The sequence below is a fragment of the Hydra vulgaris genome, chromosome 12 (genome assembly GCF_038396675.1).
Source record: "Hydra vulgaris chromosome 12, alternate assembly HydraT2T_AEP".
NCBI classification, from domain to species: domain Eukaryota; kingdom Metazoa; phylum Cnidaria; class Hydrozoa; order Anthoathecata; family Hydridae; genus Hydra; species Hydra vulgaris.
The window spans coordinates 74,517,501-74,531,715 of NC_088931.1; the positions used below are offsets into that span (position 1 = coordinate 74,517,501).

General features: G+C 29.8%; 1 protein-coding gene across 19 annotated transcripts in view; it reads left to right on the plus strand.

Annotated features, from left to right (window-relative positions):
• Positions 1-1,267, plus strand: part of LOC100203426 (uncharacterized) — a 58,238-nt gene extending 56,971 nt beyond the window's left edge. For 18 of the 19 annotated variants that reach the window (XR_010642691.1, XR_010642692.1, XR_010642693.1 and 15 more), the window contains one exon: positions 734-1,267. Coding sequence is in view for 16 of the 19 variants with exons in the window: in XM_065814402.1 (XP_065670474.1) it covers positions 734-862 (129 nt within the window). In the remaining 3 variants the exon portion in view is untranslated. The remainder of the gene's footprint in view (positions 1-733) is intronic. The other variant, XM_065814396.1, reaches the window with a different exon arrangement.
• Positions 1,268-14,215: the final 12,948 nt, after the last annotated feature.

The window sequence follows — 14,215 nt, forward strand, 5'->3', positions numbered from 1 at the left end:
ATGAGGTTATCAAGTCTTGTACCTACCGCCATTTAATTCGGTTGTACCTAAGGCAATATGTGTTTCTCTGATAGAGAAACACATATTGCCTTTTAAAGTTATTCGCAGTTGTTTTTGGATTAATATTTTACACGACGGTATTGACTTATTCGTCAGTTTTGCTCAGACTTATTAGTCAGTTTTTTAATTAATGTAAGTGTTGCAATCAATTTGTGTTACTTAATGTTCAGAACTGTTTGTGTAATTATCTAATACGGATTAGTATACTTTAAAGTAATATATAACGTTTTATGTTATTATGGAGTTAAACCTAATTTTCAGAGAGCGGTCCTAGATACAATAGCTGGTCCTAGTTACAATTTAAAAATGCTTATTGTACCTTATGCTACTAATTTTTAAACCCTTTTACATAACAGACTTTCATATTTTAAGTCATTATACCTATATTAATACAAAGTAACTTGTATAGAGATGTGATCATATCAATTTTACCATTTTTAAACAAGTCCAGGACCTTGAAATTATGCAGTGAAAAAATCTGGCGCTAGGTACACGAATTTCCCATGCACACCGTCATTTGACGTGGTATTGTCCTTTTCAATTATTTTTTTTAAGCTTCATGTTTTTGATCCTTTTTGATATTTGTGATTCTTTTTAATCTTTTTGATCCTTAATACGAATTTTATTTGAAAATATCCTTTTTTTTAAAAAATCTTTAAACATTACATTTTAGGTAGAGGTGACGGACGAACTAGGACATACTGAAGAGTTTCCTTGCAATGACTGGCTAAGCGAAACGCAAAGTGGCGGGAAGTTAGAACGGGACTTGTTTGCCAAGTCAATAATTTCCAAACCGTCGTAAAGGAACGTCGTAAAAGAACGTCGTAAAAGAACGTCGTAAAAGAACGTAGATCTTTTGTAAGACTTATAAAACTCAAAGGTTTTATTATTATACGTTCAAAAAAGACCAAAACTGTTCACATTTTCACAGACAACAAAACTGCTAAAGTGAATACAGCGTAATAATAAATAGAATGTATTAAAGATCAACTTTATCAACTTTATTGCTCCTGTGGTTGCATCTACTGTTAAATAAAAGGAAAACCACTGATGAAATCCAAAGTTCATGAAATGTTTTTTATAGTGTCCTTGTAAATCTTGTTTCTCTAGACTTGTAAATAAAAATTTTTTATACACGAAACATGCAAATATTTTATGCTACCATTTGTACATTGTTTGTAATTTAAATACATATTACTCTTTTAAATTCTTTTTTTTTTTTAACATTTAAAGATCACACGTTTCCCAATATGGTTTCTCTAAAAGATAAATGAATAAGGACAAATCTTGTTTGTAATTTTTTTCTTTTTTTTTTTAAAAAAAAAAAAAAGTACAAACAGACCAAATTTGATAGTGTGGAGCCTTTTTTACAATTTATGATACATCAAAGTAAAATTTTAAAAATTTCTTTAGCATGTTTATGCTCCCTGGTGTTTGATAATACTACATTTTGTAAGTAGCCTGGGAACAAAATTGCCTCAAAAAGTTCGCTTTCCCTACCCCAAACATGAGGGCAATAAGTTAAAATATGAATTTTATCAACTTATTTTGAAAAATCTTCAAAAATGAGTTGATAAAAATAGGAGGCCTACGTCACTGCATTATATAAATATTAAGTTTAAAGCTTATAATCTAAGATTCATTTTAGTATTTAGTGTCAGTTTGTAGTTTAAAAACGAAGTTGTTTATAATCTACACATGACTATGGAGTAGATTGGCCCGAAATAAAGTACAGACTCATACATACCGTGCTGTACACCGATTTTCTACCAAAAATATACAAAATAAATGCTGTATTATACCCAATTATATTTACTTGTGATGGTTTATCAGACTTAACTTATCTATTTTTATAAAGAAACTAGTACAACACCGTGTTGTTGTTTTTTTTGACTTGGGACCTGCCAAGCTTGCGAATTATAATCAGGAAGGAATGTTTACCCGAATTTATAAGTTGTATATAATAACTGTGTGTTCCAAATTTAAATTAAAAAAAAATTTGAAAAATGCAAAAAAACAATTACCAGTTTAAATCTTGCATTGATTGTTTATACTGACACACACTTTCCTGGTCCTTTATTGGTCAATATTGCTATTGTGAGATCTGGATGACAGTTTTTTAAATGTATTAACTGCATTTTTAAATTTGGGATGCCAAGACACTCAGTCACCACAAAATTAAGCAGGTGAGCAACACACCCTCATTAATTTCCCCTGTCAGCTTTGGGATGGCTGATAGCATATTTGCTACATTATTACTTGTGCATGTCTTTTGGACATTTAATAAAAAGCATGCAATCTCACTAACTGTCTTGTCAAGGAGCTCAGCAATGTTTTGTGATGTATGTCTACTTTCTGCACTTCTATAATACAACAGCAGCTACCAGCCAGGGTCCAGTTCTTTGAGATATAGTAAAGTGTCAAGCCAAGGTATGAATCAAATTTTCTCAACATGACGTCACCTCAGGAAACTTTCACTCTCTCTGTTATTAAATCATTGCTAAGCTTCTATGTAAAATGAATGTGGGTTACGCTAGTTACGCCTCTTAATAAATTTAAATGAGTGTGGGTTAAATGAACATATCTTACGTTTTTTTGAAATAATAATAATGTTGTTGGCTTTTATTAGATAATCATAATTCAAGTCTTATCTGGTTTTTTAATATATTATTACATATTTAACAGGTAGATATATTAAATATATATAATACTTCTGAGCTATTCACAAACAATATTCATACCACTCTCATCATACCTATCAAATTTTAATTCGATTTTTATATCGCAAGCAACTGCCGTAACAAGTAGAGTAGTTGTAATTGATTTCTTGAAAATTAGTGTCAATGGTCTAATTGTCTTTAATCTGTCGACTAATCAAAACTGATTATGAAAATAGTAAATATAAAACAACTTGATAAATCTAATAAAAAAATGAAGTTATAATAAATCTACATAAAGCAATTAAGTTTGTAGTTACACCTAGTGAAAATTGACAAGACTTGCAAATGCAAAAACGCGTAGAGCACGTTTCCAGGGAAAGTTTTAACAGCTAAAAATGTAAAGGTAACAAGAAGAAGGTTTAAAAAAATGGTATCAGCAAGAAAAAAGAATCTGCTAAATAAGCGACACAACATCTTAGAACATCTTTATAACCAAACAATCTTTGCATAATTAAAATAGAAATGAATAAATGAGAAATTTATTTATTTTAAGGATTTAAGAAAGGTTTTGCGTTTTAGATTAAACCAGTATTTTCAGAAACTTTATTTTCAATCGTGTTTGTTTGATCTTTCCAAACGAGATTTTTATCAAGAACAAGTCCTAAAAATTTCACTTAACATTCACTTTTTTACGATGTAATCAAAAACAAGTTTTGAAATTTTATTAGTTTTAAGATGACAATAGAATGAAATATACTTAGTTTTGGTTAAATTAATAAATAGTTTATTTACATTTAACCATTCAGTTAATTTTAGAAGTTTTATTATAGACCTTTTCAAATCATTGTTTATTATCACCATGGGAATTAAATAAATTTATGTTGCCAGCAAATATATTAAATCCAGTAAGATTAAACTATTCTACAAAATTAGAATCTTGGTATAAATTACTAATACGTATTAAAAATAAAAGTAATCCTCATATAATTACTTGAGGGAATGCAACAAGTTAGTGTAATATAGTTTTTTGATTGCTACATAAAGAATATTATTTTTTATTAGATAAGTAGCGTTTAAATCAAGGTTCTTTTTTAGATAGCATAGTTTTTTATTTCTTTTAACAACCATCATTTTTTTAAGGTACAATCATCATTTACGTCAAATGCCTTGATAAGGTCTTTAAAAACTATCATCAACTGCTTCAAATATCTTGATAAGTCAAATGTCTTGATATGATCGATAAAAACATTTAGACTGTAGTTGTTTATATCAAGTTCTTAAAAAAAATCAATAATACAAAGAATAAAATGAATAATATGAAGATTGGCATGATCAGTTGTGTCCTGCATAAAATCGCAATTGTTAATTATAAAAGACAATATTTTTCATCTAATCAAGAATAAAAAAACTTTTATTGTACAAAGCAGATGAAGAATGGAAACAGGTTTATAATTAGGGATCATCTCTAAATCTAAATTTATTTTTACCATTTGCATTTTTAGGTTTTTCTGGAAAGACTCCTTGCTTTAACAGAAGACTATATATAAGCAAGAGACTTTTTTTAATATAGTTTAAGCATTTGTAATATAGTGTAAATTTTTATATAGTGTAAAACAATACTTATGACTGTTATAATATTTTCTTGAACCACCACGAAGCTGCATGCAAAACTAACGTCTCAGTGACTAAACCAAAAGAGATTCTTTGAGAAAACAAATAGATAAATAACAACATCAAGAATAAACTTAAAGCTTAAAATAAATAATGGTTTCAGTATAGAGCGAGTGAGTATAGAAATCTTCAGCTGGTCAACAAACACAACGTGTGTAATAATCAATTAAAGAAGCTCAAATATCAAGCTTGTTGTAAGTTTGATCTTGAAACCATCTGCAAATACTCGCAAATAACTCAAAATCTGATTAATAACAAGCTTAGTGATCTATCAGTTGATACAACAAGTTGGCGTGGATAGTGTCAGCGCACATGTATAGAAGATCTGTGCTGACAGCTTCTCAATACCGTTTAGCATAAGAAGTAGATACAACCCAGGCAATAACTGGCCTATATCCTTAACATAAAGTGTATGTAAAGTGATGGTATGGTCAATCACTTAATCGAGCATGACCTTATTACACCAAACCAACATGAGATCATAATTTAAAAAACGTGTGACAAACTTATTGGAGCGAATTGACATGATGTCAAAAGTATTATTGGAAGCATTTATAAATTTCGCTTTACTGAAATCCTTGAATGTAGTATTCATAAATGTCAACTGATGACACAAAACTGCCTGCCGATTTAGACACCCATTAGCCCCACAAAAACATCAAGAGTTTGCGATGGCAGCCAGCCGTTCATCGTCAAGAATGAACATTTATAATTTTGAGAAAGAAATCCCTCCTTACCGTCCACTGTCATACAAAGATTGTCTAAGTCTACTGAATTTAACTTCCTCAGAAACCCGTTAGAAGAGATCTGATAAAGACGTATAAATTCGTTAACAAAATAGATATTGTCTCATGGAGTAAACCCCATGCCCTTTGTGTTGGGATATCAAATTCAACAAAAACCAGAGGATATCATTTAAAAATGGCTAAAGAGTTCGTACGAAATTGCGAGAAAAAGCATCATTTATCACAAACTGGATAGTGAATTATTAGAACTCGTTGAACGATTTTTAATTAGTACTATAACTTTTTTACTTTCAATGCTTAAAAGTTGTAGTGCAAACTTTTCAAGAAACTTTTTTCAATATTCTTTTTAATTAACTTTCCAATGATGCAATATTCCATTAACTCTGCATCATAAACACTTAATCAAAAATTTATTTAAAAAGAAATCTGGAAAATCGATCCAGAAGAATTATTATTTATTTATTTTTATGTAGTTACATCGACTGACAAATAGGGATTAGCGCAATTAAATGTACATAAATCGACTGACAAGTTCGGATTGGTGCAAGTAAAGTTACATGGTTTGGGTCAGGGTTAGGGTTAGGGTCAGAGATCAGCCAAAGACTGATGCGTTTTGCTTAAAACAGTTTTACTTTACAGTATCAATTGAAACCAGGCTTTTTTTAAGTTCACTTAGACAAGCAACCGAGTATGAAAAATATCACGAATATTAGCGTGTTTAGTGTAATTTTTTAAACTTTAAAATCAAATTAGAGTGCTTTCTTAAAGTTTTCAGATCTATGTTTTCATATGATTTTGAATCAGCAAAATGTATTTATTGATAAAATATCGATTAAGTCGATATTTTAAAGACACGCGCTTTCAAAAATAATTTTACGCAAATCGCTATTTTGAAATTTTTTATTTATTATTTTTTGTTTTATTTGTATATTTTATTATTTTGAAATACACTATTTTAAAATTTACTAACATTACAAGAGATTTCAAAATGCTGCGTTTTAATATCTTTGAAACCGCTAATAATACTTGACTTAACAATTTGTACGACGCTGACGCGCAAACTTTTCAGGGAATCACAATGTTTTGAAACAAAAATCGTTTAAAACTGAACTTGAAATTTTAGAAAATAATTTTGTTGCAACTCATAAATATTAGAAGTATAAATAAAAATCTTGAAAAACTAAAACAGTATAGATTGAAATTACTTATTTAGTATGAACTGCTTAACATGAAACATGAAACAGAAACATAAACATAAAACAGAAACATGGTCAACATCAAAACGGATATATTAGATCATTTTTCTATATATTCTTCACTATCTCAAGATACAAGAACAACAGTTCTAAACCTAAAATTTATATTAACTTCTATTTAAAATCTTAAAGACTCACTTTGTTTATTTTTATTTTTTACTTTTATTTATTTGAATTTTCATGCTATAATTTTCTATGCAATACTCTCACATCCGAAGATATTGTTGGCTTATGATAGAATCAGCCACAATTTGTCATTTAGACTAATCCAAAGTAGCTTCCGTTATTGACCACCATTTTTGCGTACGAAGTACTACTCAAGCGCTGGCGGTGGCAGGACTTGAACTCGTCTTGCACACCAGTCCGGGTTTTAACTTTTCATTTAACTCTCAAACCAACTGAGCTATCCAGCCAATATTGGCAGTAGATTAGGGTAAAGTATACCAAGAAGTCAAACTTGGAAAAACATACATATAGATACAGGCATACATTATAGATATTTTTCTAAAACACTACAATAAACATTTCCCTATCAAAGAAAAAGAAATAAAACATAAATATTTGAGCTGCCCTTAGATCACTAATGGGTTCAGGAAATCATCAAAAACAAAGCAAAAATTTTACATCAAGTATTTAAAAAATAGAAAGAAACAAACTTATCTAGATACAAAGAATTCAAAAAAAAATCTATTATTCATAAAAATAATGGCAATATTAAAAAATCTTGAAGCATTTTGAAAGAAATAATTGGGAAAAACTATGCAAAACCGAATATTATGTCAGATGGAATTGTTGTTAACGAAACAGAGTATAACGATAAGATTTCTAAAGCTGATTATTATTGGCCCCAACATGGCTTCCAAAATTAAATGTTCAAATAGCTCTTTTGAAAATATTAAAAATCCTATATTAAAAATCAAGATTGCAGTTTAATTTTCAATGGACTAAATTATGAAGAACTAGAAACTGCAAAAAACTCGCTAAAATTGAATAAGGCTCCAGGCATTAACGAGATTTCTAGCAATTTACTTGTAAATGTTTTCCCAATGATAAAAACCCGTCTTTGAAATATTTAAATCTTCGATTATAACTGGATCTGTCCCGGATAAATTAAAATTAGAAAAAGTTGTACCAATATTATAAACCGGGAATTCATTTACACTAAATAACTAGATACCCATCTCAATTCTTTCTGTCTTTTCAAAACTTTTAGGGTGAGTAATTTAAGACAAATTATATAAACATCGAACAGATTACAAAATCTTATTTAAACAACACTTTGGTTTCCAAAAGCAACACTCAACCGAACAGGCAATTTTAGATTTTGTAACAAATGATTCTTTAGAAAGTAAAAAATTTGTACTTGGAATTTCAGTTCACTTATCTAAAGCGTTAGACACTCTAGATCATTCAATCCTACATAAAAAGATAAAAAAAAAATATGGGATAAAAAGTGTCGCCTTATACTGGTTCAAAAGTTTCCTGCTAAACAGACAGCGATGCGTAAAATCAATTTAAAAATCAAGAGTTAGATCCTTAACAGAAGTTTTTTATTTAACTATACAAATTAAACTCTTTAAAGATGTCATTTAAAATTTACAACAACTTTACAATAACTTCTTCATCTATTAGGCTTGTGCAGATGTATTTATAATGGATTGTTTCCAGTTTAGGATGTTGAATCCTGGACCTTCTCGACTCAATGCATGGGTTTTGCTTGAGTCTTTGTTTTTATGACTAGGCAACTCATTTCACTATCTCCCAATGAGGTTACAGCTTTAAAACTCAGTTTTATGGTTCTGACGCCGGCTGGTAATCAGGCTTCTCAATTTCTATGATAGCTCTCAGATAGGCTGATTCCATCAACAGCTGTAAAATATCAGAGTACTAACAGTACCACGGTGTGCATGGATGATGTCTCTGTTTGTACTTTTGGTGTGCATTGTTGAGGCCACATTTAGAGCCAATTGTTACGGCTTATTAGTAGTAATGAGGCAATTGCTTGGACTATTAAGCAGTGTACTGACTACTATCTTTACTTTGAGTCAAGTTTTTCAACGAACTTAAAAACGACTAAAGTACCAAAATCTATAAAACATAAAAAACCGTTTTCATTACCAAGTTCTCTAAACATATCACTCACATATATTCGTGCACTTTGAAGTAACTTTGCTTCTGTTGAGTCTTATGTCTTGCAAAGTTTACCTTTGTTTTATATTGCTCTCCTTCATCTCAAGACTGGACTCTTTTTGATGTTATTCTGATCAAATTGACCAAACATTTTCTCTTTATCCTTTAGCCAATGTAGTTGTTTTTGGTGACTTTAATGCTCATCACATCAAATGGCTTGACCCTGAAGCACGCTATTCTCAGACCACGAAATCTCGTAATCCATCCCAAAAATTAGGCTCTTGTGACTTCTGGAGAATCTTTGACAGTATTTATAACAAGGGAAAATCTGTTATTCCACCTCTCTTGTATGGTTCATATCGTCAACTGTCTAATTGTCACCTAAAGATACAGCTAAATTGTTGGTCAAAATCTTCTCATCAATATCATCTCTTGATTCCACTAGTCACTTTCTACCTGATATAGCCGAGAAACAGGTTAATCCATTGTCTGAAGTTTTTATCACTAGAGCTTCTGTCTCTAAAGTGATTTCCTGCTGAGACTCTTCAACAGCTTGATGTCCGGACAACATACCTATTCTAGTCTTACGAAAGTGTTCTCCGGAGCTGTCGTCTATACTTTCAAAACTATTTAACAAGTGCTAATCAGAGTCTTGTTTTCCACCCTGCTGAAAAGCAGCATCTGTTATCCCTATTTTCAAAACTTCTAGAGAGAGCGATCTGATTCGTCTAACTACCACCTCATTAGTCTTCTTACTATCATGAGCAAGGTTTTTGAGTCTTTAATTAACAAACACATAATTTCTCATCTTGAATCTAACAACTTTCTGATCATTAATATGGATTTTGATCTTCTTGTTCTACTTCTGATTTGTTAAAGGTAATAACTGATATGTTTTATAGTACATTATATATATGTGGAGTGGTTTAGGCTATTGTCTCGACATTTCTAAAGCTTTTGATAAAGTTTGGCTTGCTTCTCTTCTCCATAAGCTCTCTTCTTACGGTCTATCGGGTAACATCTTTAAGATTAATTAATACTTCCTTACTAATTGCTGTATAAAAGTTGTTCTTGATGGACAACACTCTTCTTCATATCCTATAACTTCATGGGTTCCTCAAGATTCTATCCTTGGCTCTAAACTTTTTTTAACTTAAATTAATGATCTCCACGAAAATTCTCACATCTAAGATGACATTGTTCGTTGATGATGCTGTCAATTTTTCTTGTCTTGATAAGAAGCCAACTCTCTCTGATTGCTTGGAGTAGGCATTTGAGCTTGAAAACGATCTCACTTCTGCTATAAAATTTGGTTCTTAGTGATTGGTGAACTTCAACTCAGATAAAACCTAATTTTTTTCAACTAATTATTATCGCAATAATCTAGATCTTCCTATATTTATGAACAAAATAATGTTTATAAATCTCAAATCTGTCCTTGAATGGAATACTGTTGCCATATTTGGGGTGGATCTTCGAATGATGCTTTTTCTCATTTAGACAAGGTGCAAGAATGCATTGTAAACATAGTCGGACCTGCTCCTGCAACCAAACTCCATCCATTCTCTTTCTCTTTTCTATAAATACTATAACAGGCACTGCTCTAAAGAACTAGCATCTTTTGTTCCATCTACTAAAATTCATTCTCGTGTTTCTCGTCATTCAATTAAGTCTCATCTTTTAACTGCGACGATTCCTAAGTGCTTCAAAAATTCTTATTCGTCAAGTTTTTTTCTTCAAACATCAGCTCTTCTGAATTCGCCTCTTTTCTCTTATTTTCCTGATTCATATAATTTTCAGTCTTTAAAGTTGTCTGTTAATCGTTATTTTACTCTCTAAACTTGATCTCTTCTCTTCCAGCAACTTCCAACTCTAATAGTGGTTGTTTGCAGCCTTGTTGGAAGTAATGTTGAAAAAAAAAATTTTGATGAACAACATAAATATATAAGGCACAAGAAGATAAAATTTCAATATATCTTTGTCAAGCATCTAATATGCATTATGGGCTTAATGTTAGAAAAACAAAGCAACTTGGGTATCAATAGGCAATTAAAATGAAATAAAAAAACTGGAAAAAAGAGTAAAACAATCGGAACTGAATGATAATATTTATTCTTAAATTGTATAAAATTATCTATTCTTATGCCAGAAGATACCAGCCTCCGTCAAACAACTAGTTTTATTCGCTCAAATGTAGATACTTTCTCAAAAACCTTGGTAATATGCAGAAACGCTATAAGTTTTCTGCTGATTGCATTTACAATATTAATGGAACCGCTCATACAACTGTTCATAAGCCAGTGAAAGGGATTGCTGGTAAAGAAGTAAGATAAGTAGGACAGGTAACTTCTGCTGAGAGGGCAATGGTGGGTTGCATAAATGCCCTTGGAAATTTTATTTCATCCTTTTTCATGTTTTCACAAGATACCAAAGGTGATGCTAATCCTAGTGGATGGATAAATACAGAAATTTTTTTAAATGCTTTGATCATTTTGTGGAGTATGAGCATTCTAGCAAGGATCATCCATTACTTTTAATAATGGACAATCACAAAAGTCATATATCAATTGAATTGGTAGAAAAAGGTAAAGAAAGTAATGTTGTACTCTTGACATTGCCACCCCATTGCAGCCACAAATTCCAACGCTTAAAATATCAGTATTTAAGTCATTAAAGTAATTTTACAGTTCAGACACATCCAAATACTTTTATGATGATATATGATATTTTTTAAAATTTAGGATTAGCTTATTCGAGAGCATTTACTTCCCAAAACATTCAAAATGGCTCTAAAGCAGCTGGCATTTTCCCGTACAATTCATATGTTTTTAGTGACTTTTATTTTTTTTATGTATCTCATTGGCAAATTCCAGCAAATGTCTTTACCTTATCAGCCAGTTTGTCAAGCAGTTTTTCTCAATGGGTCCTAAAAACGTTTTCTGTCAGTCGAACTAATCTATACAATCACACTGACCCGGCAACTGAGTTTTACAATTTAACTAATATATCTGATTGGCAAACACAAACAATGCTCACAACACAGTTAATTTTATCTGAAGTTATTAATGACAAACAGCAAACCAATATTTCTGCCTACCATTGGATAGCAGAATAAATAAGGTCATTTCCAAAAGAGGGTGAGAGGGTGGCAAAGAGAAAAAGTGCAAAGGAGAATGTTCTAGGTCTCTGATATTAGCTAACACACCAATAAGAAATGAAATAGTTAAAAGTTTATCAGGATGTGAAAGAAAAAAGGAAAATAAAGATATGAAAAAGCAAAAATGTGACCCCCTGAGGCATCAACGTAACTGTGAATTTAAAATCAAGCGACCTTTTAAAATGATATCTTACTTCGCTTAAACATAGATGTATTTTGTTTACTGCTATGTTATATAATTTCTAAATTGTCTTATTTCATCCCAACTGTTGTCCAACTTCATCCCGACACAGCGTGTCATAAGACAAACAGTGTCTTATAAAAAACCTATGTCTTAAACTTAATTCAATGGTTAAGTAATGGATTTTTGCAAAAGTTTCCCAAGACACTTCATTGGAATATAATTTTAACCTAATTTTCATGGTTTAAGTGGAAAATATTAGGCGCAGCCCACAGACAAAAAATTTTGGCCCATCTCACCCCATTCTTTCCTACAAAGCTGTTATATATACGATAACATTGCATGGGCAAGCACTCATAAATACAAATTAGTCACACTTTATCAAAATTAAAAGTATGCTGCAAGAATTGTTTATTTTAAAGATGAATTCTCACTTGTTGAGCCACTTTTAAAACACTTAAAAGCATTAAATTTCTATCAAATTAATTTCAAAATTTAATGTTTATGATAAAATACAAACTAGGACTTCTTCCACTGCATTTGTCAAAATATTTCTTCTATAGTAGCAAAAATAGATATGACGCAAGAAGAGATGGAAACTTTAAATTACCATTTTAAAAAGCAAATCTCGCTTCTATATTTCTATATGGTAGTCCCTATCTATAAAACAAATTATTTTCCAAAAATATTAAATTTACAAAATCGAATAACCTGAATTCTCTTAAAACATTATTATAAAATCTCATCTTAAATACAGATAATTTTATGCACTTTTATTAATCAAACCCTCATTTGATATTGCAGCACTCCGAAAATGCTAATGTCCCCGTAAGTATTTGTGTTTTTGTAAAATCTGTCCATCTGTCCCCGTAAGTGATTCTATAGGTGTATATACATAAATGCGTGCGTGTTTGTGTATATATATATATTTATATATATGTATATATATATATTAAATATATGTATATATGTATATATATATATATATATATATATATATATATATATATATGTATATATATATGTATATATATATATATATATACATATATATATATATATACATATTATGTATATATATATATATATATATATATATATATATATATATATATATCTATATATGTATATATATATGTACATATATATGTATATATATATATGTACATATATATGTATATATATATATATATATATATATATATATATATATATATATATATATATATATATATATATATATATATATATATATATATATATATATATATATATATATATATATATATATATGACGAACTTGTATGGAATAAAGAACAAACAAAAATTAAACTGAAAACTTGGTACATAAGTCTGTGCATAATAATAATAATAATAATAATAATAATAATAATAATAATAATAATAATAATAATAATAAATATGATACAGAGCTTCTTATAAGTTTGTACTTGATGTATATGTAACAGAAATATCGTGGAAGTAACCCCCATGATCCTTCTGAAATCCATGGTCAAAAGTTAACCCATTATAACAATTGAATTTAAAGCGCGGAAACGTTTTATGAGAAAACTAAAATTTTGTTGAAGTTTTATTAATATTTTAAATAACAGCAGGGTAAAAAAAATTTTAATTAGCCGCCGTAATTAGAGCGCTTGTTTTATTAGCGATAGGAACAATGTCTAATCACGTTCTTGGTATTTCCACATATAAGATATTTGTTCACACAGCAGGCTCAGTTCTCAAGAAACATGTTTCAGAGTAAAAGCGTTTAAAACGGGTTCGCAAAACAATTTGCCTGACTATAAAATCCCTCGGTTTTTGAATGTGAGTTTTAGATTTAAAAAATCTTTATAATAATTAATTTAACAAATAAGATTTTTTTTAATTAATATTTCTTAGCTCATTTTTACTAAAAATGGCAGTTTCTATTTTAAGTAACTTTTCTCGAACTTTAAGCATTTCTTGAAATTTCACTTTTTTCGCGGGGTTTTTATAACTAGCTTTTGTTTGACGAAATTTTTTTATCAACATTTTCACTCAATGCCGCTTTTATTCCATATATTTAAATTGTATGCATTTATCGTGTATTCTAATTCAAACCGTCTTCCTTTTCTAATCTTTTTATACCAAAAATTTCGTCCTACTTCTTTTGTAAAAAAACCGCTTAAACGTTTTAAACACTTGCACAAACTACAAAAACCGATTTGGTTTTATGGCTTTAGCTAAAAACTCGGGCATTATCCAAGCCTGTTTTATAAACTATCTAATACCACACTAGTGATGAATAGCACCAAATGCAGGTAAATTAAGCTGTCTGTGTTTATGCACGCATCTTGTGGATAATTTACTCT